Genomic DNA, 26,887 nt, shown 5'->3' on the forward strand with positions numbered 1-26,887 from the left:
AAAAAAAAAAAAAAAAGAAAGTAAATACTTTACACTATCAGCAAATTAGTGGTACATCTTGGAGAAACTAATCATAGCATTTGCTGTGTTGTTCTAGGGCCTAAACACCCAACATATTACCTCATTGCCTCTGGATCCTCTGAAAATTAAGCCTTACTCTATTCCACTGATTTTCAAACATTTTAATATTAGGATCTCCTGTAAAATACAAATGAGTCCAGACCCTAATTTCAAGGACACTTAAGACTACGTACATATATAAACTGTTAATCTAACAGCAGAAAACTAGGGTATTCGGAGTTGTAAAATTGTTTGCCTTCACATACTTCAAGGAGAAGGAAAAGCTTGCTTCTGTATACACGTATTATATGAATACTGAAACTAGATAAATTTATGAATCTTGTAGTAGAAACAATAACAGGTTTTATTCCCAACCAGTGTATAATTCTGTTGCCCATTATTTCTCATATCTCCTCACTGTCTTCTCGCCCCTTTCACCTCCAAAAAACTCCCCAAGCTGGCTAGGCATTGATAGAAGAACTGTTGAAAATAGAAAGGAAGAGACATTTACCTTTCTTCAGTGTCAGCTGAGATTCCTGCTGCTACTCCTGCTGCTCCATTTTGTAGGATGAGTTATTGCAGCAGAAATTACCTGCTCAGTTCCTTCTAAACCTACATCTATAATGTTTCCCTGAAAGAGCTGCAGAGAAAAAAAAAAAAAAAAAAAAAAAAAAAAAAAAAAGGAAGTTTGGTAGATCAACCTATATAAGGACTTGAGTTCACTTACTTTCAAAATTCTAAGTAGAAACCCTTTGTTCAGGCATAGATCTCCAGATCCAGAGTCACAGGTGTCACAAGGATGTGGCCTTGCAATAAAAAACATACCAAATATCAAAATACCAAAACAATGAGTTTCCAGCTAATTCTAGTCTGGAAAGAATCTTCCATCCGTGTATTGAAACAATACCCTTCTTTCTGACTTTTGTTTTGTTTTCTTTTGGTTTTGGTAACATTCTTTTACATTACTATATCAAGATTTCTGGCAAAGAGAATGTCATCTACCTGTAAGATTTGTCTTATTATACAGTTGCTTCACAGTGTTTCCCTTGTGGAGTCTATTATTCTTAGAATTTCCCTTTGAAGTACAGACACTTATTATCAGGGTGAATAACAAGAGTTTAAATTTCCTTAGTCAGGAAGGGAATTATCACAGAAAACTCAAAGCAATTTCCAAATGAAGCATTTGATTCTTAAAAAATAAATAAAATAATAATAATAGTTAATAAATCATAAATACAACAATACCACATCCTTCTTTATTGGATAAAATTTCACTCTTTTTTTGCTAAAAACTTTAGAAAAATTATTTTCTACACTGAGTGACACCTTATTTAGCACATTATTTATAACCATTACAGCTATACTACTGTACAATTTCATAGACACTATCAAGGTATTTGTTTCACACATTACAGGTTAATTCATTGGATAAAAGTCTTATCCTTCTTAAATCAGTTTTAAGACCACTCTGTGGTGAATCCATGAGCCAAGTCTCTTATTTCCTGTATTTTGTTTGGCAAAGCCATAACCATAAGATTCCTCCAGGGTCTTACATGCTGATAATGTAATTATTTCTTCCCACTGCAAATTATCTGAATAAATATTTTTACTGTTTGTAGACATGACAATATCTCCCAGAGATGATGTTCTGGGTTTCCATTTGCATTCATGTAAGCGTGTGCAATATAACAGGTATCAGAACATATGATGTCTGAAGTATTAGAAATAGGCTTGACATTTGTTTGCAAACTCTTTGAAAGGCAAATAAATTAGAATAAAAATGAAGCAATAGTTATCGAAGGTATGGGTTGTTACATTAGAGACAGATAAATGGATTAAGTGAGGAGCCTTGTTCTTCAGGTAAACAGTTCTGACAGTCTCATTCACAGTCTCTCACAAGGTAAACATGGTGAAGTCAATGGTTAAGTCAGCTCTGACACATTTCTCTAAAGACCATTTTGGTGCTTTCACTAAAGAAAAGTTTCAGAATCCCATTTAGTTTTAATTCACATTTGACTTGTGACTTACCACTGTTGCATGTGGCTCAAGCAGGTATACAGTTTTCTCCATGAGATTCTATCTTTTGACGTTTATGTTACCAGGCATGTACTAACATCTGCTTGGGAGAAAATTGAGGTTATTTGCATACCTTTCACCATCTTTTATTGTTTATAGGAAAATGAGATTATATTAATATCTGTATTCTTCATCTTCTGTGGTTTAGGCACAAATCCTATGCATATTCTATGCTGGTCTTTACAGTCTTACAAATGTGAGAACTCCTAAGTCAGCATTCCCAATCAGTGTTTCTTACAAAGCCTAGGGCAAAGTTAAGGCATAGTATATGGGAGTCAACAAAAATAAACAACGACATAGAGAATATTCCCATTTTGGGTTATTTTACAAATAAGTCTGGACTGAATTCTTGTACAAACACAAGGCTGACAGTTTTGTTCCACTTCTGTTTTGAATTTGCTGCATTTATAGGAGTTCAGAATATTTTATACTTTCTTATTTTACTATAACTCGAAGCATTTGACATAAACAATTTACTTGACATAATTATTTTAAAAGATACATTGTCCCTAATAATTTTATAAAAGAAATGTATGTGCATATGCTAACAATTCAACTCATCATGAAAAAGGCAAAGGCTGCAAGATTTACATTACAAAGACTATATGTTAACATTTTTTTTGAGCTGTTTACAGCAAGAACATCATGCCATTAAAATTCCAGCTCTAATAAGTGGCCCACAAGTTTTGTCTGCATGCTTCATTTAGGCAGAAAGTTTATGAAAATTACTAATGACCAGTCATTAAAAAGCGTAGTTAGATCATAATGTATATAAAAAGAATAAAACTAAAGAAGATTTCTAAGACTTATTTGTAAACATTTTGCGCAATTATTATCACAGTTCAGTTTAACAGACATGCTCCATCTCTCCCCAAAATTTTGGAAGCTTGGACCACTACTTTTAATGAAAATAAACTAAGATTAAATCCAGTGCATTTCTTTCAGGTACCTTTGTTAGTCCAGCAAAGGATGAAAGCCCAGTCAATCTGCACATCAGTCAAACACAGTAAGAAAACAGCCCTGGAATATTTTCTATCTTAAATCAAGCTCAAAGAAAAGGAATGTGAAAATAATGAAACAGAGTGGTCTACTGACTGCCAAAAATGATATATCTGGTCAGCAATAGAATCAAGCAAAGATTGTGATCATGAGTACCAATGAAACACACTGTGCAGTAGGTGATAATGTTTGCCTGAAGTGTTAATGGGAGCAATGCTGATAAATGAAGTTCAATCACAGACCAGGATTTTGTGTGCACAAAAAAATAAGACTGTGAATTACCTTATACAAATGCAGGCTGTATAGTAAAACATACAATGTGTTTTACTATATATGTCAAGGATCAGTGTGGAAAAATTACCTCAAAGATTAAAACAATCTGTAGTTCATAGTATGTCTTCTTTGATATTAATTTCCCATTCTAATTCCAATTATGACATGATCCTCTTCCATGGATTCTGGAAGATACAGAAACTTCTCAGTCTTTGATGTAGCCTTTCAATGTCAGACTGCAAAACCGACAACTGCAGGAGACACAACTGACTTTCCTTTCCCAAAGCCAGAGGCATCACACTTTTTGTCCCCAGACTTTTTCAACATGTGCATAGTATTTACCCCTACACAAACTACAGAAGAAGTTTATAAAGTACAGAGAGCTGGAATTTCCATGTGTGGTTTGTTACTGTCCTGTTAACTAACCACAGATGTAAGTAGGATGCCCCTGATTTCAGCTATCAATGTTGTGCAACAAATGGTGAAAATGCTAAAAGCAAGTAGCAAGGAACATGGTCTATCACTTCAGCAAAATAAAAGCAAAGGCACGTGGAGTGCCTCAAGTAAAAAATTGAAACACAAGCAGAGACCATCATTAATGCTAAATTGTTTGAAAATACCTATAATGAAGCAAAGATAATATTCAACGAAATAACTGAATGAGAAATAGTTTCTAAGCCACTCCTTTATGTAGCTCAGGAAAAATGCAGCATCTGGATATGAACACAGATTCAACTGGTGAAAAGCCCAGTTTTGCTCAAAGCAACTTAGGGATATAAAATGTGGAAAATTAATGCTGTGACGTTGTGTAACCTTGGGCAAATCATGTTACTTTTTTGTATCTGTACTTTCTTTCTCTTTTCAGATGTAGTGCTGGCAAAGGTGTGTGTTGGTTTCTTTTATTTAGTTATTTATTTATATCTACTGCATAGCAGAGATGACTATACACTGAAAATTTTAATTGAGACAGGTACATTAAGTTTTCGTGGCTCAGCAGACACAAAGTGTATAGCTATTGTATTTATATCACTGTGGAGATGGAAATAAACTTGAGCATATAATTACAGCAAGAATGTTATGGGGCCACCACTGAGCCAGTTGCTACAGAAAAGCTACACCTAATGTTACACCTAATGTTCAGCTAGTTATGATGATATCACCAAAAAACAGATATGCATTAATTGACTATTTGTTTTAGTAGATCCATCTGTTTAACAAGAATGTATTTGCCATGATGTTAAATATAATTTCTCCTGAAGATAGCATATGATGTGATGGACCTAAACTAAGTTGTATGACAGTGAACTGTAATACAATAGCACAGCCTTCCACATCCATATAGAAGCTGTATCCAGTATCCATAAAGACATAATTCTAGAAAAGACTATAGTCCCAACTTATTAAATTTAAGAAATGATGTTTTATATCTGCCTTTCCAATATATGAGACAGTACCCATCAAGTGTAACTGGATACAAATACCATTAAATATTATCAATACATCCTTTCTCCAGTAAATTATAAGCATTTCTCATTTTGACATTTGTAACGTCCCTTATTAACACTTTAAATCAGTAGCAGTGAACATAAAGTGCCAGAATTTTGAATTTGTTTTTTTTTTTTTTCTAACCTCCCACATCAGAGAACAAAAAATAATAGGAAGGTTTCATAAAGAGGCCTCTGCATCAACTCTTCAAGGAACAGGCTGGGAATCCAACCTGTGTCTAGTTTTGTAGAAGCAGAAGCCACACTGCATAAAGTCTCCAAGTAGTTCCAGTGTTCTCCTGTCTTCTCACTGACAAGTCTGTTGTGGGAAAAATATTATCACTTACAAGGTCCCAGGTGCTTTTTGTTTTCACCCAGAAATGTTTCAACAGATGGGAAATGTCTTCCTGATTTCCGTATGTATAAACATGTACATAATCCTTATGTCTGTTCTACTGAGTCTTAGCACAGCACTAGCAGGATTCCAGAGAGGGAACAAATACTTTGGAGTCAGCAATATTCTTTTCCCAGGAAGAAAAAGGAATTCCCTTTAATTCATACCACCAGAACAGACCTATAAACACCTTGGGCACCCACAGTAATGCTGGAAGCCTAAAATATTACAAAAATCAGTCTTACTTTTCCATGTTTCAGCTTAAGAAATATATTACTGATTCAGTTCATATAATACATACATGACAACTGAAAAACAATTAGGCCCTGTCTGTTAAATTTAGCTGGTTACCAGAGCAATAAATCCACATCCAAATTCTAAAAATTGCAATTTTTCCAACATTTACAAAATTCACTGATTTTGTATGTCCTCACAAAATTATTTTAGAAATAAGAACAATCAAAACCTATCAAATCAATGGGAAATTTTATACTGATCTTAGTTGAGTCTAGTTGGGACAGAAGAACAGAACTGACAGATTGTCTTTGAATGAAGCACCTTCTGGATTACCAATGTATTTGAGTTGCCTGTAGATATGTAGTAGTAAACTTGCTAAGAGAAACCAATCAATGAACATCCTAAGAACTTGTTTTTTTCTTATGCCTTTCTTTTAATACAAAATATTTTATTAAACAAATAACATATTTTCAGGCAATTTTTCCATCTTCCCACTCCCCCATATTATATAAGCATGTCATTGCCATGAAAAATGAATTGTATGGAAGATTTAATTTTATTTACTTTTAAATTTCATGCACACATCAGTTTATGCATTCATATGTATATTTACATATGCAGTTTGCATAACTGGATGACAAATACTTTTTCCACAAATAAAGGGAAACTCACACTTTGATTTGTGTGTCTCCAGAAAGAGACACACATGTTCTCCATGGATGAAAATATGGCCATGCAGGTTAATAAGTTTCTGAAAATACTTAATCTTGTAAATAGGATCAATCAATTGCAGGAATAAAAATAAATAAATAAATAAATAAGAAGAAATATCAGTACTAGTATAGATCCAAGTTCTACAATTTCATCTTGAAGTGTATGGTAGATTAGGGCCAACAGCACCTACAAATCTACAAGCACTTTGCTAGAGAAGTAATTTTTACACTATGTTCATAAAAGTAGAAGGAAGAAGGATGACACTTTATACACATTTTACTACTCTACCACTACTGCAAACACCAGATCTTTAGTACTTGTACTACTGTTTAAACCAAATGTCTATCAAGTTTGATATATAACCTCTAATAATCATTATTTAGACAAGTACTAAAAGATGAAAACATTGGAACCCTCCTATACACAGTTTTTAAAGGGATGTTGGCAGGATACATTTAATAATTATGTCATGTAATTCTAATACAATTTGGACAAACGCTTTTAGAAGTTAAAAAATGAGTCTAACAGGGCAGCTGCATTTTGAAATATCATTAAGAAAATAAAAAGGTAGACTGGAACCTATTCAGCACCTAGAAGTATCATCTTTCAAGATGTTGGAATTCAATTTGACCATGAGTTCCTCAAGGTTTCCCCATATGTTTCCTCAAAACATATTTCCTCAACATGTTTCTACATAAAAATTGTTCCAGCAAGAAATGAACTAAACCCAGTTGTAGGTCAGAAAGCATTCTGCTAACCATTAATGGTAGAAAATAATAATGATTGACACGTTATATGTATTTGTAAAGTAAAAAAAAAAAAAAAAAAAAAAAAAAAAAAAAAAAAAACAAAAAACAAAAAAAAACTTTGGATAGAGCTTCTTACTCAGCAAATCCTATATACCTTAATTTACATATATGCAAACACTGAAAGCAAGGAGCTACAGAAGGAAAAAGAATCATAAAATGAACACTTAAAATGATAATCTCACTTCTAAACACTTTTGCAATAGGAAATATCCAGAATTTCTCCTCACAAGATTTTCAGAGAACAATCCCAAGTGAACTCAGATACCACTCAAAATTAGAACTCAGTGAAATGAATTTACTGCATAAAATGACAGTGTATAAAATAAAATCTGTTTATACCTAAAAAGTGGAAAGTAAGCAGTAACATAGTTTTGGAAGTCTTATTCTCTAAAAAACAGTAATACAGAAACAGCAAGGGTTATTCATGAAGAAGTCAGTTATACCTAAAGAAAGTAAAATTCAAAATACTCTCTAAAGTCATTTAAGTTTGCATACAGATCTTAATAAAAGACTGATTTAAATTTCACCACAAAATATAGCTTTTCTCAGAGAACCACTACTTTTAGTCTTTTCACAACTAAATGACCTGTTTCACAGGTCACTACACACTGTTATTCAATTTGTGTTCTCCATAGGTTTCCAATTTAGCTGTTAACTCCCACCAACAAAGGCTTTGTTTTGATTTTTTATGTAAATACATTACATCAAGACTTTCCTTGCTGACAGGAAGTCACTGGCAGGGAAAAAATAAAAATAAAATAAAATAAAATAAAATAAAATAAAATAAAATAAAATAAAATAAAATAAAATAAAATAAAATAAAATAAAATAAAATAAAATAAAATAAAATAAAATAAAAACCACTAGGAAGAGCTTGTAACAACACTTCTTGCTTGAGCACTAATGGAACATTGTAAACCCACACTGACTCTTTACTAATAATTGCATATCTCTCCATTTATTTCCTGTTCCTATCAAATGCAAGAGGACTTAAAGTATCTTAGAGACAACTTATAACAATTTCTTAATTATTTTCAAATTATTTTAATGCAAATACATTTGAATTGATTACAAAAACAACATACATGAAAAGTAAAAACCACAAAAATATCATGAAACATAAAATTAGCTACGCTAGACTGTAAGTGGAAAAGACTTGGGTTTGCATTTTGTACAATTTTTAGTACAAAATACAAAAAACATGTCTCCTCAGCAGTTCAGGAATTAGGACACTGAGAGCAAGCATTTTATTCAGGGTATTGAAGACTGAAACTGTAAAGAATTATGTTTTCAATAGTGAATGACTGTGATAAAATGACAGATGATTTAGAATGGTGCCAAGTGCAAAGTAATACACCTGGGAAAGGCAACCATACTACAGCTATAATATGCCTAATCATTAGCTCTCAATTGGTCATTAGTACAGAGGAAAGCATTCTCAGATTTGCTATGAACAGTACAGAGAAGGTGACAAGGCTTACTAGTTGTAAGGCGTTGCAGTGACATGCAAAGAGGGATTAAACAGACTACAGCATTTCAGCTTGGAAAAGGTACAACTGGTGTGGAACATTGCCATAAAAGTCTACACAACTCATGAATCATTTGCAGAAGCTTAGATGGAGCAGTACTATTATATCTCATAATGATTTTTCATAATAATTTTTCATAATAAAGGAAACACAGGGTGTCCAATGAAAATAATCAGGGAGCACATTTATAATAAAAGAAGTACTTTTTTTTCACACAGCACACAACTAAATTGTGCTGCATGTTGGTACAAGCCATAGGTTAATAGTTTCAAAATGAAACTGGAGAGTTCACAGATACAGCCACCATTGACTATTAAGCTTGCGGCTTTTGCTTTTCTACTGCTTTCACATCTTTACCTGTAGCTGGAATGCCATGGTCTGCATCCCTAGTTCTCATGCATGAGTGCAACTCCATCATAGTTGATTCTTTGTCAGTTTGTCTTTGATATAACACAGGCAGCACAAAGATAATTGCCATAACCACTCGTGTAGAACAGAAACATCTAAACAACCAAGAACATTCCCTCAATCAAGAATGTTCCTGAGGGTGCATTCTGGGGACACCAGGACTACTGGGAGTACTTGCTCACCAGCAGGAGTAATGCACATCATCCTTTCATCAACATTATAAAATCTGACAGACACAAATTACTTCCTGCATTAGCTGCACAGATTGCTGCAGAAGGGCCATCTGCAGACCAAACCCTATGTGTATAAGCAGAAGGTTGTCAGCTCTCGAAAACAGGAGACTCTAATGCTCTCCTTAGGTACTCTACCATTGTTTTCACCCTCAATTATTCTTTTTCCATGTTTTGATAATGGGCAATTGTTGGCCTTTAATGTATTATTCCAGTTTAATTGGGAAATTAAATGTAATGACTGGATCTGCTATATGCTGCCCTTTAGCTATATATCTGGATTAAAGAGTTCTCTAAAACAGGTTCAACTTTGTCATCATTACTGGGGGCAGACATATTAAACACCTGTCTCTGGACAGTGCTGCTGAGTGCCCCACCTGAGCAATTGATAATGAGGAATGCCATTGCACACCACAGAAACTACAAGACTCAAGCCTGGGGTCTGAGTTCCATTGAAATATTTGATTGTCTGGAAGAGGAGGAAGACTGCTCAGCTAGCAGTTTGTCATTCATCGCCATTCACTGGTGAGGGAAGTTGAGGAGGAGAAAACAGATAGTGAGGACAGAAATTTCTAGCTGGGGAAAGATTTGTTGAGACTAGAGATATAACAATCATCAATGTCTGGGATATGAGCTGCATGTTACAGTCACAAAGCAAATCCTGCATCCACTATAATTCTTTTTAACCAGGTGCCTCTACTAGTGCATATTTCTTCTTTATTTTTTCTTCCTAGTTATTTCTGAATATATTTTGTATCCTCTGGTTCAGACCTTGAGAAATGAATGCAACAAAAGGTAATCATATATAATCTATATATAAGGCCATCATATATGCAGTGAAGACACTCTCAGAAGATATCATTGCAATTTAAGAGCTTGCCTGGTTGCTAGGAATTGCTTTCCAGTTGTGTCACAGTTACTTTTAATAGCTGATAGCTTTCTACAGATACATGACATAGGGTATGGTATCTTTTCCTTATTTGTCTGTTGCAAAGTTGTCTCTAAATTAGTGCCTGAGGCAGCCATGAACACAGTAAAATGTATGCTGAAACATGGAATCTCTTTACAGAATTGACAGCCTGTTTTAATTGTGTGGAAAATCTCTTGATGTGGACTTTTTCAGGTTCACACGAGTCTAATCTAGTTTTCTTCATGTAAGTAAGTCCAGGGTGATGTTATATTGCTGAAGATTGATGCAGAATTTACACAACAACCCACCAGCTCCAGAAATCACTACTTGGTTTGGTTTGGTCTGGTCTGGTTTTGGTGATCATTTATTCTAGGAAGTTTAATTTTGTCTACGTCTGGGCATACTCTGTCACTTCTATGTACTGCCTCAGATATTTTACTTGGGCCACCCTGATGACTTTTTCCCCCATTTACACAAAGCCTTTTTCCTTTTACTCTCTTTAGAACTTGATCTCCATAGGTCTGACTGAGCACAGTTGTCACTGATACATACCACAGCAAAGTCAATTACATTGACTTTGTCAAATACACAGTCAAATACACTTAAAAGCCCCATGTGTCTGTCCCTGGAAGGTAGCAAGTACCATCAAAGTTCCAGAAATAGCGAGAAAGAAATTTCTACAGGTCAATGATTGTTCTCAAGGCTGGCTTTTCTTGTGTGGCCTCTCTCAGAACTTCTCAGGTCAACAGTGGTGGTGTGTTTAGTTTTTCTCATCTTGACACAGAGTAAATTACTGCAAAGCATGGCACTGCCATCTGAAAGAGGGACATGTGCAATCTGTGCAAACACAGATTCCTCAGACATTTGCACAGTTAGAAGAACAGGGCAGTTTAGTGCATCACAAACTCAATTCCTGCTATTGTGAGCACATCTTGCAAAATGTCAAGAAAAACCGCTGGAACAGTTAGCTCTTAACTTTTGTCTCCTCAGTTCATCAGATACAATTGTCCCATGTACCTCTATAGGTTTTTTCTTGAAAGGACTTCTTTCTCTGAAGGAGTTTTACCAATGATCGTCTACAAAGAGAAGTAAATTATGATACAGAACTACTTGTGGAAAAAAAAAAATAATCTCATTATTTATGGGGCAATACCATATAAGAAGTTAAAAGATCACATTCTTTCCAGTTTTACATAATTGAATAACAATTCAGTTCTAATACCTAATATGAAATATGGGAATAAAGAAAACATTGGAGTGATCTACTCTCCTGCCATCAGAAGTGTTCAGATCTTAATGATATTCTTAAAGACTCATCCTCTCTGAATGTCAAATATCTAAGTATATTTTTATTCTTTGGACGTGAATAAAAACTCAACAGCAGACTATACCCTGAAAACCTGTGAGTCAGACAAGAAGTACGTATTCTACAAAATGTTGATTTTTAAGTTATTCCAATATTTAGAGAGCTTGACATGTAATTCTTGAGTAGTTAGAGCTGTCAATTCTAGTATTATCCTTTAAACAGTATTCTTTATTCATGGAGGAGTTTGAAGGGCCTCATGAAGTTGCCTTAAGCATGTTTTCAGGAGCAGGTTTTTAATGGTAACGTACTTAAAGATAATTCAATTTTTTTTCAGATAATTACACCTTTCCACCTTAGGCAATTATACCACTAGCTCTTTACTGGTGGTCGATAAGAAAAAGAAAAGTACAACATAGTAGTAGAAGTATAATATTTGCACTAGAATTAACATGCTGATACTGTTTCCTCCCTCCATAAACAGCTCAGTCTACTTGTATGCAAACCTAAATACTTACTCTATTCTAACGTTTCACCACCCACTTCTAACTTAGATTTGAATATTTGATAAAATCAGAGATTCTCCAGTAAATGTATTTCCTTTTCAGAGCTAGTGAAAAAATAAGTTTTGGTCAAGGGTTCACCTAATGAATGGCTGTTTCATTAATGAATACATTCTTGCACTGAAAATCAGCTTTGTCTAGTATTTACAATTGCAGTAACTTAACTCCCCAGACCCTGAAAACAAAGCTAGAGAACATTAGCTTACTAAGCCTGCTAATGTCTATCTCACAGCTAATGAAGCTGTGCAAAGGACCTGCAACCACAGAGAAAATAAAGCTTTCAAATTCAAGATGTTTGATGTCCAATGTTTAATAGATCATTAAAAAGTAAATAAGCTTCTTCTCTGTTCTGCTAACATCACAGTCCAAAAATAACAGTAACCTAAAAAACAAAACAAAACCTAAAAAAATCTTCTCTTTCATCTGTTCAGTTTTAAAGCATTTGCTATTTTCTTTGGTACCTCATACCTCTCACAGAAATTCACATGCTAAGTCCTACTTGTAAACAGATGATGCATAGATGGCTCTGTATATCATTTGAATCACAGAAGCCAAAAAAAAATTTTTTCAGCCACACTTAGCACCTAAATATCTCAGAAAATAATTGAATAATATTATTAAAAAGTACTGATTGCTACTGTCAGGCATTCCAAAGGAAGACTTAACTTCTTCCTACTGCCTCCTACAAGTCTGTAAGGTGGGGAAAGACAAAGCAAAAAATGTACTACTTTGATGTTGCAAGGCTGTAACTGAATCAGTGACCCAGAGTTCAAGAGGTCACAGAAACAAAGGAGAGAAGAGAAGGAAAACAAAAGCCCATTCACATGAAACTCCAGTTCCACACTTTCATAATGAGTTCTCAGAACAGCCTTAACATCATTACCCAACTATGAAAAAAAAATTATCCAAAGTGTAATGGCAATTTAAAGTGTAATGGACTAGTTGCAGTGAAAGTAATAACTCCTTAGTGGTATACATATGGCATGTTACCAGTGGACCTTGTGAGTTGGAGTTCAATGATCCTTCAAGTCCCTTCCAACATGAGCCATTCTATTCTATGATTCTACAGCATTAAAATCCCACTGCCCAACCACCCCCCCCCCAAAAAAAAAAAAAAAAAAAAAAAGCTAAAATTCATGTTCATTGCCTTTTAAATTCTTGGCACAGAGATAAGGTGTAATTAAATCATTGTTTCCTCCTTCCTCCTATGGTCTGTAAAAATAAATAAATAAATACATAGAAATATGCTAGTGATCTCATAAATTAGGATGTTCTTATTTATTATTAAAATATTAGCAGGCAGATTATAAGTGGTGTTTTAAAAAGCTGCCAGTTCATAAAATTGAAAGTGTCTTTACAATTTTCTCTGCAATGATGTCTACATTGGATCCCATATGCTTCAAACAGGTGTTGTATAATTGATAAAGGAAGTCTCAGATTATTTCTAGATTCATTATTAAAGGAAGATTCAGGTCTTGATGGTATTAAAGAAATATGCAGAATTTTTGTTATCAAATCCAAGTTAATGTTATTCTTTGAAAAAGAAGAATCTAAATAAAATCTATATTGTCAAATAAGTTCAAATTCTAATGCAAATAGTGACATAAAAGAGGTGGTAAGGACCAATCCTGTGTATTTCCTTTTGACAGACAGAAATTACTATCTAGCAGTACATATTATTTGTAGTATCAGAGACTGAGGCCCCACTACACTAGGTGCTGCACCAAAGTCACTGTGGTATTGGTGGCAATGTCTTTCAGGACAAACTTCCCAAACTGAGAGAATGTTATGTCTAAACTGCTGACTTCACTGTCATAAATAGATAACAGATATTTTTAAATCAGTCTGGGGAACAGACCAGCAACAGCAACGTGGAGCTCCATTCAAGCTGATTTGTGGTGCTTCAAGTGAATGCAGATAGCACTACAACTTGGCAGAAATTAAAATTATACCTAAGGTGTAAGAAGAGAAAAGAAGGGAGCAAAGTAAAAATCAATCAAGAACAGCTTATAAAAGTATACGGAGTGTTGCAAAGAAGTACAAACTAAGAAAAATGCCTGACAAATGGGAAATAATACAGTAGACTAAAAGGATTACAAGAAGACGTAAACACCAGTATAGTGTCTGTATCACAGATAGTAAGCAGCAGCTCCATGAGCAGCTCAAATAAATTCTGTGCAAGATCAATAGATAAAACTGCACCAGATGATTAAACTGCTAGCTTGAAAGCAAATTGTTCAAAAAAAAAAAAATAATCACATGTTGCTAACATATCTAAAGGCAATGTCATGCAGTTCTTTCCCAAAATGCCCTAGTATTGCTGAGTTAGTAAAGAAAGATGAAGTCTCAATATTTTAAAAGTTTTGCTAGAATTAAAATATGAGCAGAAACCTGATGGACAGGTTGTCACTGTACAGACTAGGAGCACATCACTATTGGTTCAAATCTTAGTTGAGTCACATCCAAGTGAGCAAAACTTCTTTCCAAATGATTGCTGCTGCATGAACTTAATCAGTTTCAGATTCTAGTGTGCAATCATCCAAATAAGAAATACCATCACTGTATTATTAGAAGTTTTATTGAACAGCCAAAAATTGGCTGGCCATCAGTGCTGGATCACCTTTTGAGTGAGAAGGTGATGCCTCCTTCATAGAGCAGTGACAAATTACAAATTGGTACAAGTATTTGGTACAGATTTTGTACCTCAAATCCTATGTCAGTTTGCAAACAAAGATTTATCCATCTCTACCTTTATATTTCTATTTTTTTTAAGTCAGGCAACCTAAATTTTCCAGTTTTTTAAATCTTGCACTTCACTGACTAGAATTGTGTTCATTTCATTTTTATAGCAGTTCAATAGATGTGCCTCTTCAGACATCTATTACATACTAAAGATGTAAAAGCAAAATGCATTTTAGACTGCATTACTAGCTACTGTTCCTTTAGGGATACCTTTAATCTCACATCTGGATTCCAAAGTATGTCGTACTATGTTTTGCAGTAGCGGCTAAGTTAGATCAGGAGTGCGTTAGCATAGTAGATAGTTTACAGCTTCATCATGTGATATAGAGCCAGTCAGATAACAGAAGCCCAGTACATCTGTGGAATGTTGTTTAATAAGTACTGCACATACAAAAACATGTCTTTGAAGGGCTCCAGGCACAGTCTGCCAAAACGCAGACCTGCCTTTTAGCAGATTAAAAGCTTCCACGTGTATTTTAAGGTACTGTTTTATGAAGTTTACGGAGTACTATATAACATACTTAACAGCATTCAGAAGGGCAGGTTATCTTTATCAATTGTATCTTACCAGAATGTAGTATGTTTTGTCATTAAAGTAGATATTTTTGGCAATATATTCAGAATAAGTGAAAAGTGGCATTTTTATCCTTGAAGAATAAAGTAGAAGTCTGCTTTAACTACCTGCATACTTATTTCAGTCTTATAACAACATTATCTGTAGGATTCAAGCTATCTTAATATGCTTTGGCTTATCAGCTACCACAATGAACTTTTTTCTGATCAAACTGAAATAACTTACTTATTATATTATTTTATTACATTATGTTTTTCTTAGGCAAATGTTCTGAGCTCATTGTTTCACTCCTGATACAGAAAATGAGTAGCTTTATGCCCAACAAGAATCCTATTTACAGGAAAGATTAGGCCAAATGCTTGGATATAAAATGATGTCTTTTTAGAATTGCACTGTACAGGTAGCAGCAGTGTTTTGTTACCAAAAAAAATAAAATAAAATAAAAAATGTGAGCTGCTATTTTCTGGTTTCCTGGGTCTCTGATTCTTGGCTTGAAGACAGTCAGTCCTTTGTACTCTGTTATTACAATGAGGTAACCAAAGAAAGAGAGTCTTGGTTTGAGACTGTCAGCTGTTACTAATCACTGCTCCATGGCTTGCTGTGAATCCCTGCTTGCCTCTACCTCCTGCTCTGCTTAGCACACATAAAGAAGATAAATTACTCCCTAGTTTCCCTTCAAAAAGCATATTGTTTGGCACATTCCAACACTGTGAGCAAAAGATGGAATAATGCGAAGAGTTAAATGGGTATCTAAACAGACCCACAGCAGGCTTCTTCTCAGGCAGATGTGAGTTTCAGGAAATGTACTTCTCCAAACATACTCTGGTATCTTGCAGCCCCTGAGAGTAAATAAACTATGGTCTTTATAATAGTACACCATTTTCCTTCAGTAACAGAAATATCACTAACACTCAATAAATGCAGCATCTAAGTGCTATTTACATATCTCCTTTTACTGGGGGTTGTAATACTTTGGTGTCTAAAATTATTTAGCAACAACAACCACTGTCTGGGGAAGATTACTGAATTCTTCCCTGCCTTCAGTGACTGACAGTCCTGAGACAGAAGAAATTTAAAGTAAGAAAGTGAAGCTGTTTGTGCAACTGTAAAAAGTACTGTGGAAGCAAGCTAAGTAAGAGAGCAAGGTTATGGAGTAAACTACCACAAGAATAGCTAAGGTAAAATTAGCAACTGATTTGAACCTCAAGCTTGAGAAATTTATAAACAAGACTGTATAATGTATTTGCCTGTTATATCAGAGTACTATACTTGATTGACCAGGAAACACTTTCCAACATAAATTACCTTATTTTTTAAAAATAAGATATCTTTTGTTGGTGCACTGAAACCAAAAAGAGGTTCATACCATTAAAATGAATTTATTCCACTGACAAAGCAATATTGGTGATGAATGACAACAAAATAATCTTTCATTATCCATGGTTAACTGAAAGGTAAAAATAACTGTGAAGCCAATGGAGATTATTTGGGTTTCTACCATTGACACTGATCAGTACTGTTCTGACAGTATCTTACTGTGTTTTAGTATACATACCCTTCTCCAACTGCAGTTGGAAGAGCATAGCTGCAGACAGGAGGATGAAGGCCAAAGGAACATTGTCAGTTAAATGTATTTACTATTTTTCCTTAGAGTTAGAAAGGGATGGAGGAAATACATTTGCCCCAAGCACAAATTACACCTATTTGCTAGCATATTTTGTACACTGTATCTGTCAAGAAGTATTGGCCCAATGGGAGTATGATGTTCAGTCTGCATCACTGTGTTACTGCATGTGCAAAACCTTTCAGAATTTTTGAGTGATTCACCATCAGTGATCACTGAGAGGTATCCAGCATCCGCATTCAGGTGTAACTCAAGCCAATAGCTTTATGAATACCAGAAATATATACATATGGTAGGGTGGAATCCTCTAGAAGTTTTTTTTTTCTTCTTCTTCTTTTTTTTTTTTTTTCTCATCATATGCAACCTTTCTGCTTGCTCTAGTGGTAGAGAATCCACAGAGAAAGGCACAACACTTCAATTAAGTGTTTATGTGGTCTCTTGGAATTATCTTTATGCAGATTTTTTGGAAGGCAGTGCTGGCTTGAGAAGCCATGGCCCTCCATACCTCTCCAGAGCCCAGGTGTTCTTTTACACACCTTTTGTTCTCTCCTTGTCGTTCAGCTGGTGCATGTTGTTTGCTCAACTGTGTGGTGAGAACAGAGACAGCTTAAAGATAAGCACTGCAAAGTGAGGAACACAGAACTCACTTTAGAAGCACTGCTACCAAATAGCAAAGGATGTGGTCTAACAGTACAGACAACCTGAAGTAATGGCTGCCAAGAGCTGCCAAAAAGGCTAGCTGTCTGCCTCTGGACATGCTCTCCTTCCGCTTCCCTTGTAAAAATTTTGGTGTTTGTATGACCTTAGGATGAATCACCACATCCTGAGGTGATTTAGAAGACTGACAGAAAAAATGACCCTACAAAAAGCAAAGTGAATAGCTTTCTGGTGGAGTTGGACTACAAAGCTGTGGGGCATTACTGGTCCTTCAAGAGCCTCTCTAGACACTTAATTGGCTCATTAAATTGCATTACTACATCCCAGCCATGGGTTTCATTAGTCAGTTTGGCTTAATCACAGTCATGTAACTTTGGATCAAACATAATTACTAATTTTCCTGTGAGATTTGTCAAATGTTCTTAATAGATCAGTAAAAATTATTAAAACATAGAATTTCATTATTTAAATTTCCATATTCATATAAGAATAAATTAAATTGAGATTTGGGGACAGCTTGTCCCATTGGTTCATGCAAAAATGCATACAGAACTATATTTCAGACTTGTACTTTATGGGGTTTCAGGAAATCATTAGCTGTATTAATTTAAAATTCATTAACTTCACTAATTTATAAAGTTTTTGAAAATATTGTTTAGTTTTTTTCTTGGCAATTTTATTCTACTGCTATTGCTTCTAAAAGAAATAATCTTGAGTTTGGACTAATGTGGGCCCTGATCCAGTGAAGGACTCAATTGTCAAAACTTTAAATATTATTTGACTTTTATTTTCTGGGAATGCTCAGCAGCTATTAGAATAAAGCTTTAGAGCTTAATTAATTGTGTTAATTAAAGTCAGGCAATACTGCCACTGTCTTTTCCTAACTAATGCTTTTCCTTAGAATTTTTCTGTCAGGATATTTTACTATGACCTTGCACAGTGTTATTCATTTCCAGAAATCCTCATCAACATACACAAAAGAGATTGTTCTTATGGTCTCATACTGAGCGTTTACTCATCACACAGTGGTTAGTAGATGTAGGGGGTCGGGAGTAGCCCATTTAAGACTGCTTCATTAGGAGAGTGAAAGACAACCTAAAAGAAACAAAATTAGGGCAACACTCCTGAATCAACAGTTACCATTATTGCTGTTCCACCATAGGAGTCTTAACAAGCAAATGCAATTTCCTAATGAAGAGACTCCAAATAATAAACAGGAAAATAATTAGCCGTAAAAAGATGTTCCGTTCATAATGCTTTATTTTCAAAAACTTAGTCTGAAACATTAGTCCCGGGAAATTTATACAAAAATCTACATTAGCAAGAAAGTACTATCAGTACAATTCTGAGATATTGAATAAGGAAAAGATAATAATAAAAAAATAATGATCTTAGAAAACCTCTTTTTTTACTCACATCAGTGAATATTTATGAGGACCATACTACACAGTTTGTTCTACACACACATTCAGAACTGGTTCATCATTTTATGTATTTTAAACCTTCTTTATTGTGCATCAAAATTAATTTTAAAGTAATCAAAATTTTAAAATATTTTGCATATATCTTTTATACAAAACACAAGAATTTTTGTCTAGGAAAGCAAATACTAATAGAGACACCTCAGATTTAGAAATTTCAGTATTCTGTATAATTTAGACTCAAAAGTACAATAAAAATATAATTAACATAAATCAGTAATATGGTAGCTATTCAAGAAAATTGCTGCATGATCATTTTGTGATAATTTGTAGACCCATGATGAAATTAAGTGTACAATCAGAGCAATCAAATTAACAATTCACAATTTAACAAATCACCTAACTAGATTTTTTCTCCTTTTCCCTCCATCCTTTCTTTCTCTTTTTCCTTCTTTTGCAACTACCCTGCTTACTTGCTTGCTGCCTTTTCTATGTCCCAAAATATTTTCATTTCTTCTCCAACAGCTCTGTTGAAGAACCACTTAGGCTTTGCTTTTTGTCCTGGCAAATGAAACTCCTCATTACATCTTTATTTCACCCACAGCATGACTGATTCATCACTTATTTCTCAGGAGAGAAGAGCGTGTGAAGGGAGAGGACAGGCAGGGGTATGGGTCTGTTTGCAGTCTCACAGACTTATGCCTGCCCCCTTCTTTCTTCCCTTCCTTCCCTCCCTCCCCATCAACACTTAAAAAATCATTCCCATTCACGTTGTTTGCGAGCACACGCTAGGAGGAATTACAGGCGCTCTGCTGGGGGTTGCCTTGACAACTCCAGGGCATCCCTGTGCGTGGGGACCGGTGGCCCAGCAAAGTTTCCCAGGCCCCTTGGGGGAGGGGAGGGAGGAGGAGGAGAGGAGGCAGTGAGAGGCAGGAGCCAGAAGCCATGGGGAGGAGAGAGCAGCGAGCGGGATGAAAGGGGCACATACATCTCGTGTGGGACAACGGGAGTTTTGCTGGCTGGCTGTGAAAAGACACACTGAGGATACAATGGTTTGTGACACATGAAAGCTTTGGAGCGAACTTTATTGCTTCTTCATTAAGGACACTTCCAGAGACTCATTCAGCTCTAAAAAATCCCGTCAACATCTTAAAACAGAAAGAAAACAACCCCCTTCATTTTCTCATGTTTTAAGAACAGATTTTAAAAATTATTTAGCTAAGTCTTGCTGTTGGTGTGCTGGAAGCTTTTGCAGATTTGGCCCTAGAAGGAACCAAATGTCCATCCTTGGGTTCCCATTACCTCCAGTGGGTGGGAGGGAAGGCTGCCCAGCAGCTCCCCAGTAAGGACTCTCTGAAGTGAGAGCTTACTTCCCCCTCATATAGCTTTTGTTCATACGTACGCCTGGTATCCCTCTGCTTTGAATGCTTCCTGCTATACATGCCATGAGCAGTTAGAGCCCAAGAAGAGAGGAACTGCTGTTCCCTACTTTCAAGCTGAGAAGTCATTTATATGATAAGCAAGAGCAGAAATGAGACTGAGCAACCTAAAGCAAGGGGCCATGTAGTCACAGCCAGAGCACATAATAGGAAACCAAGCTGGAAAGCAGCTTACAAAGAAAAGAGCATGACTCTTGCTCCCTGACATATCAGTTACACACAGTTCACCACTTGATCCCAGAATCAGTCCAAGAAAGAAATAGGATCACAAGCTTTAATCCTTCAACACAGCAACCTTCAGTGCCCTACACTGACTCCTAGTGATTTTTGCAGTGCAGGCTGCTCAGCCTACTATCAAGTGTGGAATACAAAGAAAGATCAGAATTGGTTAAAGCAGTAGGCTCGTATGCCTATGAGCCACGTAGACTGGCAGTGCTCAGCATCTGATCCTGAATCTATTACCTGGAAATCGAAGGATTCTGGAAACCGATTTAAAATCTGTGCGTTTCCTTTTTTTTTTTTTTTTTTTCTTCAAATTATATAGATTAAATTCACCTTTCCATCTTCAAGATGTAAACTAAGGTTAAAACTGATCTTAGCTAAAATGAAAAAATGTACAACCCACTGCTTCTATTTTAGAAATAACAAGTAAAAATGTAAAACTGGTATTAAAATATATAAAAACAAAGTTGGCTGGACTAGGATGCATGCATTCATTTTTCACTTTTAAAATTACAGTTCTTTGTAAGTTATACAGTAATGCTTTAAACATAAAATTTCTAACAAATTCTGTCAGATATAAACACTACAACTCAGTAGCAGATCTGAAAGACTGCAACAATTGTTAGCTGTATTTTTCTATACTGGTTAATTATGCTTGCATTTGCATTATTTTGAGGACTCAGAAAACAATAAGCTATCCTCCATCCACCCACAAGATTTCTTTCCTGTTCACAAAAATAAGAAAACTTTTTATTACTTGTAGCATTTACCATTTTCCTCGCAAAATTTCAAAATGTATGAATGAAAACTTACCATAAATATTATCATCCATGACAGTGATGGAAGAGCTGAGCAGAGAAATGAAGGATCCAGGGCTTCAAATGTTGGATTGCCATTTTCAGTTTCTTACTGTGTTCCTAACACTTCACTCTTCTGTTACAATAACACATAGATCAAGCCATTCAGAGTGCAAATCTAGTGGTCTCTCTTTGTAATTTATTTTGTGGGTACAAATTTTACTGGCTGTAATGGTTTCTGCTGAGAGAACAGGAGAGCCCTAGGTGAAATTAAAAGGGTAAGTATGAAGCATGAGATTGGTTTTTTTACTTTACTGATCAGAGCCTGAAATGCAGCCTTGACCTCAGTTACATCAGTGACTATCTAAAGTAGTTTCACTGTACCTCCAGTAGCACGTATTTCTTCATTTAAAAGGAAAACAGAAGTACAATGTATCTAGTAACAAGCATTTTGAGAAAACACTTAGTTTTGCCAGGTCATGATTCTGGTCTTATGTTTCTGTATTATTCATGTTCACATGCTCCTTTTGCCTTATTTTAAATGTTTTCTCTTCTAAGATTGGTACTCAGAGCAGGAGCTGGGCAACATTCATTATATCCTCTATGTTCAGAGGATGCACCTAGATAAATATGTGAGTGGTCAGTAAAATTTTGGATCAGACAATGCCATATAGCAGTGCATTGAAGAAGATAATACAGCAAAGAGATCCTTCCATGACCCCTTTCTTCATTCTGCCCTTTGAAAGCATTATTCTGAAAGAAACAGCACTGGTGTAGGACAGATAGTATAGCCACCAAGAATGGTGAAGTTACTGACTACTTGAAATTTTAAGGAGAAGGTGCTAAGAGGCACTTTAGGTAAACAAACAGTAATTGCACCTGTTTGGAAAGAGAAGTAGCATTTCCATTTTAGAGTCCTCATGAGACACTCCTGAGAGGTTCAGAGCTCTTTCCCTGGCAGAACTGCACCTTCATTTAAAAACCACTGTGCAGCCCTGTTGGTGCAAACTGGTGAACAAATACTTTAGCAGATGCCATACTGAGCACCCTAGTATTCACATTAGACCAAACACATTGAGAACAGCCAAGAATTAGGATTAATGTCAAAAGTTTTGCAAAGCTTATAAAGGACTCTAAATGCATATTCATAAAATAGCAAGGATTTTCTGAAACAAGCTATCAGCACTTAATCTATTTTAAACTCCCATGGCTTGGGACAGAGGTAAACTCAGGTCATTCCATTAAGGATTGAAGAAAACTCTTCATAAACATTAACTGTAGCAAATATTATCAAATTTCTTGAGAGTACTTGGTTCTCTTTTTTACCATTACCAGTTAGGTGCAGCACATTTATAAGTCACATTTCTCAGATTAAGGTAACTATGTTATTAAAAAGATAAAAGTTGGCTCACTGGATCTAGGGAGTGCCACACCATGTCAGACCAACAATTGTTGCCTTTTACAAATGTAAACAAAGCACAAAAAGCTGTAATTCTTACAATAGAAAATGAAATAGCAAGTATTATGGGTGGTAGCAAGTATTAGGGGTGGGATGTGAAAACAGTGGCAGTATGAGCTGCAAAAGAGCGATGGTTTATGCTGGATAGCTTTAAATGTAAAGGTCTTCCTTTTGCTTCTTCCCACAAACCTATTTTCATTATGCTGAGTTTGTAGTCATTACTCACAACTGTATGAGGTGAACATGTTTGTGCTTAAATTTACTAGGAATTGCTGCCCTGGATAGTAAAGCATCAGGGAAGATGGGAGTCCGAGCAGTAGTCTACTACATGAGTACTACGATCATTGCTGTACTGATTGGTATAATCATTGTGGTCATCATCCACCCTGGGAAAGGTACAAAAGAAAACATGCACAGAGAAGGCAAAATTGTGCAAGTGACAGCAGCAGATGCCTTTCTCGATTTAATCAGGTATGTCTAAGATATTGCACATTTTCTGTACCAATATTAACAACAGTAATATTTAGATTTGCATGAGAAAAATAGTGGATAATTGTAGATAGTGACTGTGTAAACTAGCCAAATTTCTTCCAGCTATGCAATATCACTGTTTCTAACCCCTACAATGCTACAATACATGGATTTATATTCAAATCAGGCTGTTGCAAGGGAAGAAGCTGCTTTTAATATTCAAAGAAAGAAAGATGCTTTCACACACAAAAGAAACATTTCTGCTTTCTGCATGGGTCTTTTCCCCTCTTTCCACATCACAATCCTTATTGTCCAAATTCCTCTGCTTTCTTTTACTTCCAACTTTTGACAGTTTTCTCACTTCACTTGAATCACTGATTTAGCTATTAATATTGAACGGTAGCTGCCAATTTGCGTGCATCTACTCAGCTTTCTTAAATAATATGGATGGGAAATAAATTCCAGGAACATGCAAATAAAATGCTTGAAATAGAGGGGCACAGATATAAAAGCTTGTTTTCTCCTTGCTCAGAGACTCTGCAATACCTCTTTTGTAGAGCTAATATGTCATAGATGTATTCCAGGGAGTAGGGAAGCTGAGGTTTTGAACTCAGGAGCTTTTCCACAGGTAAAGCCACCAAAATTTTGTGTTCCACTAACCCATTTGGAGAAGCCAGAGACATGGAGAAAGGCCTCCAAGAGTCATGCTGCCAGGAAGGGGGACTTCAGAAAGACCCATGAAGAGGTTTGCACTCAGATTCCTCCAGATTTGTTCAGTTAGGCTGCCTCCAATTCCCTCAGAAATATCACCATTCTGGAAAGCAAACAAACAGACTCCCATATGTAACAAATATACACACATGTATGTAACTATATGTCCGTGTTATTATTAAAGCATACTCCAAATTCAGAAATATTTAATTTTTTAATCACAAGGCAATAAATTGAGTAATGAAATTCAAGCTGTGCTATGCGACTGCAAAAAATGTTTGAGAGGTAGAAAAGAGTTAAATATTAATAACTTCTTTATTAATCTGGATTCAGACAGAATTAATAAATACAAACTTTAATTAATAAATACAAAGTTAGTACAGACCCACAGAGCTTTGTTCATTTGGTAAATTGCTAATATCCTGCTTCATAAAAAAACCTGCTATGCAATGTTGGATCCAGAAATTATAATTGACATGGTCTATCCCACTCTACAGCATTTTGTCCTGATAAAGCTAACCAGGCCAATGATGTATGCAAAGCTCTACTCACTGTATGCATAAATATATATTCATTTTAGGGTTCCTTTGAAAATTAGTTGGTCAATCCTTTTGTTAGCTCTGCCACTGCCTAAGGTATTACTAGAGTCCTATTACTTCTCATATTGTTTTCTTTCTCTTTCACAGAAATATGTTCCCTCCAAATCTGGTGGAAGCTTGCTTTAAACAGGTAAAAAAAAAAAAAAAAAAAAAAAAATCCATCTAAAACATATAATAAAGTAAGACACTTTCATGTAAATGCATTCTCTTTAATAATATCCTATTGTTTTATTTGTACTTACAGCAGAAACAAACCTTTTATGTCCTGCCATCTGTCACCAAAATAACCCCCAACCAAGTCCGATCTTTGTTTTCAATCTTATCATCTCAGTATTTGCTGTAAGAAGGGAAGAAAATCCACCTGGCAAAACAAAGCAATAATTTTTTTCATAATGTCAAAGTCATCAGTATACAGCAATCATCACTAAAGGGAATTTAGTTTTCAGAAAAAGTGTTCTATTATATTGTGAGATACTGAGATATGCACCATCATACAAAGACTGGAATGTGTTCAAGAATGTCTCATGGAAAATGTGCATAGGTTAGAAACTGAGACAACTTTGTGGACATCAATAAGCAAATCAAACAAGGGAACATCCTGTTGCCTGTGGTAGGAATGTTCTTTCCATGTTGCTTCCCATATTCCTCTCTCATTAGCTTTAGCTTATCCTAAACTAAGCTACAATAAATAAATAAATAATAATTATATATATATATATATATATGATAGTAACTAGTTACATTCCGCTTTTTAAAATGGGACATTATGGAAACCTATAATGTGTATTATCATAATCTAATTGCTTCATATTGAGCCCCCAGAAAATCTTGACCTGATAATATTTAACAGTTATTGCTGTAGCAATTAAATAAGCTGGAATGTGGAAGTCAAAAAGCAAAAATACAAAGCAGAAACTTCCAAATACAGGCTGATTTACAGAAGGAGAGAATTTAAAAGAAACAATGACATTTTCTTTAGTTGCATAAATCATGACCAATAAAAAGTAGTGACTTTCTACATTAAAGATTTTTTTTTAAGTTGAAGATAAACAAGATGCAGATCCAAAACCAACGAATACTATCATTTTGTTTTTAGCAGGGATGATGGTGAAGTCAGGTTAATGATGCAAAAGGACAGTATGGAAATGCAAAAATCTAACCTAAATAGAAAAAAAAATATTAAAAGAACATAAAGAAGTCAGGAAATTAAATCATCTTCATCTCAAAATAATGTAAGAGTTAAGGCTTAAGGCTACATATCTAGCTGCAAGTATTTTTAATAAATCTGTCAAGTACAGGAGTTATTATCTGTAACCAGTGAAAGCAATTATACAGCCTTTTGAGTTGCAACTGCAAAAATATTTAGGATTTGATTTTAGCTGTTGATAATCCACTAGCCTGATCTAAGTTTGACTGAAGGCTACGGCTACCTTGAAGGAAAGAGAAAAGATTTAGTAATAAATGAAAATAAAAAATACATAGGGCAAAAACAAAACAAACCAAAAAAGAGTAATTCATTCTTTCTTTCTTTCTTTCTTTCTTTCTTTCTTTCTTTCTTTCTTTCTTTCTTTCTTTCTTTCTTTCTTTCTTTCTTTCTTTCTTTCTCTCTTTCTCTCTTTCTCTCTTTCTCTCTTTCTCTCTTTTTCTCTCTTTCTTTCTCTCTTTCTTTCTCTCTTTCTTTTTCTTTCTTTCTTTCTTTCTTTCTTTCTTTCTTTCTTTCTTTCTTTCTTTCTTTCTTTCTTTCTTTCTTTCTTTCTTTCTTTCTTTCTTTCTTTCTTTCTTTCTTTCTTTCTTTTTCTTTCTTCCTTTCTCTCCCTCTCTCCCTCTCTTTCTTTCTCTCTCTCTTTCTCTTTCTCAGGGAGGGGGGGTGGGGGGGTACAACAGAAGTGCAAGAACTCTAATCTCTTTGGACTTCTGTAGAACACAGTTTTTAATATTAAGAGGGAAGTGAAATAGTTTAGCAAGGGATAAGATTATTTTAAGAACTGCAAAATTTGGGGAGGGGAGGCCCAGCTTCCAAACTTATGGAAGTTGCTGAATTGAGATGTTGGGTGTGTTGATGTTTTTATGAATGACCTTGCCACAAGATACACATAGTGAAATTTACAACTTGAAAATTACAACTGAAATTCACTTACACACTTACACAGTGAATTTACAGTTTGAAATATACAACTTTATT

At 35.1% G+C, this 26,887-nt stretch overlaps 1 protein-coding gene across 1 annotated transcript in view; it reads left to right on the top strand.

Moving 5' to 3' along the window:
- The window catches only part of SLC1A3 (solute carrier family 1 member 3), a 62,193-nt gene that overhangs the window by 20,652 nt on the left and 14,654 nt on the right, over window positions 1–26,887 (top strand). Inside the window, exons 4-5 of the mRNA XM_084503117.1 lie at window positions 23,191–23,395; window positions 24,793–24,835. Coding sequence (XP_084359243.1) covers window positions 23,191–23,395; window positions 24,793–24,835 — 248 coding nt within the window. The remainder of the gene's footprint in view (window positions 1–23,190; window positions 23,396–24,792; window positions 24,836–26,887) is intronic.

The sequence above is a fragment of the Aythya ferina genome, assembly GCF_964211825.1.
Source record: "Aythya ferina genome assembly, chromosome: Z".
NCBI classification, from domain to species: Eukaryota; Metazoa; Chordata; class Aves; order Anseriformes; family Anatidae; genus Aythya; species Aythya ferina.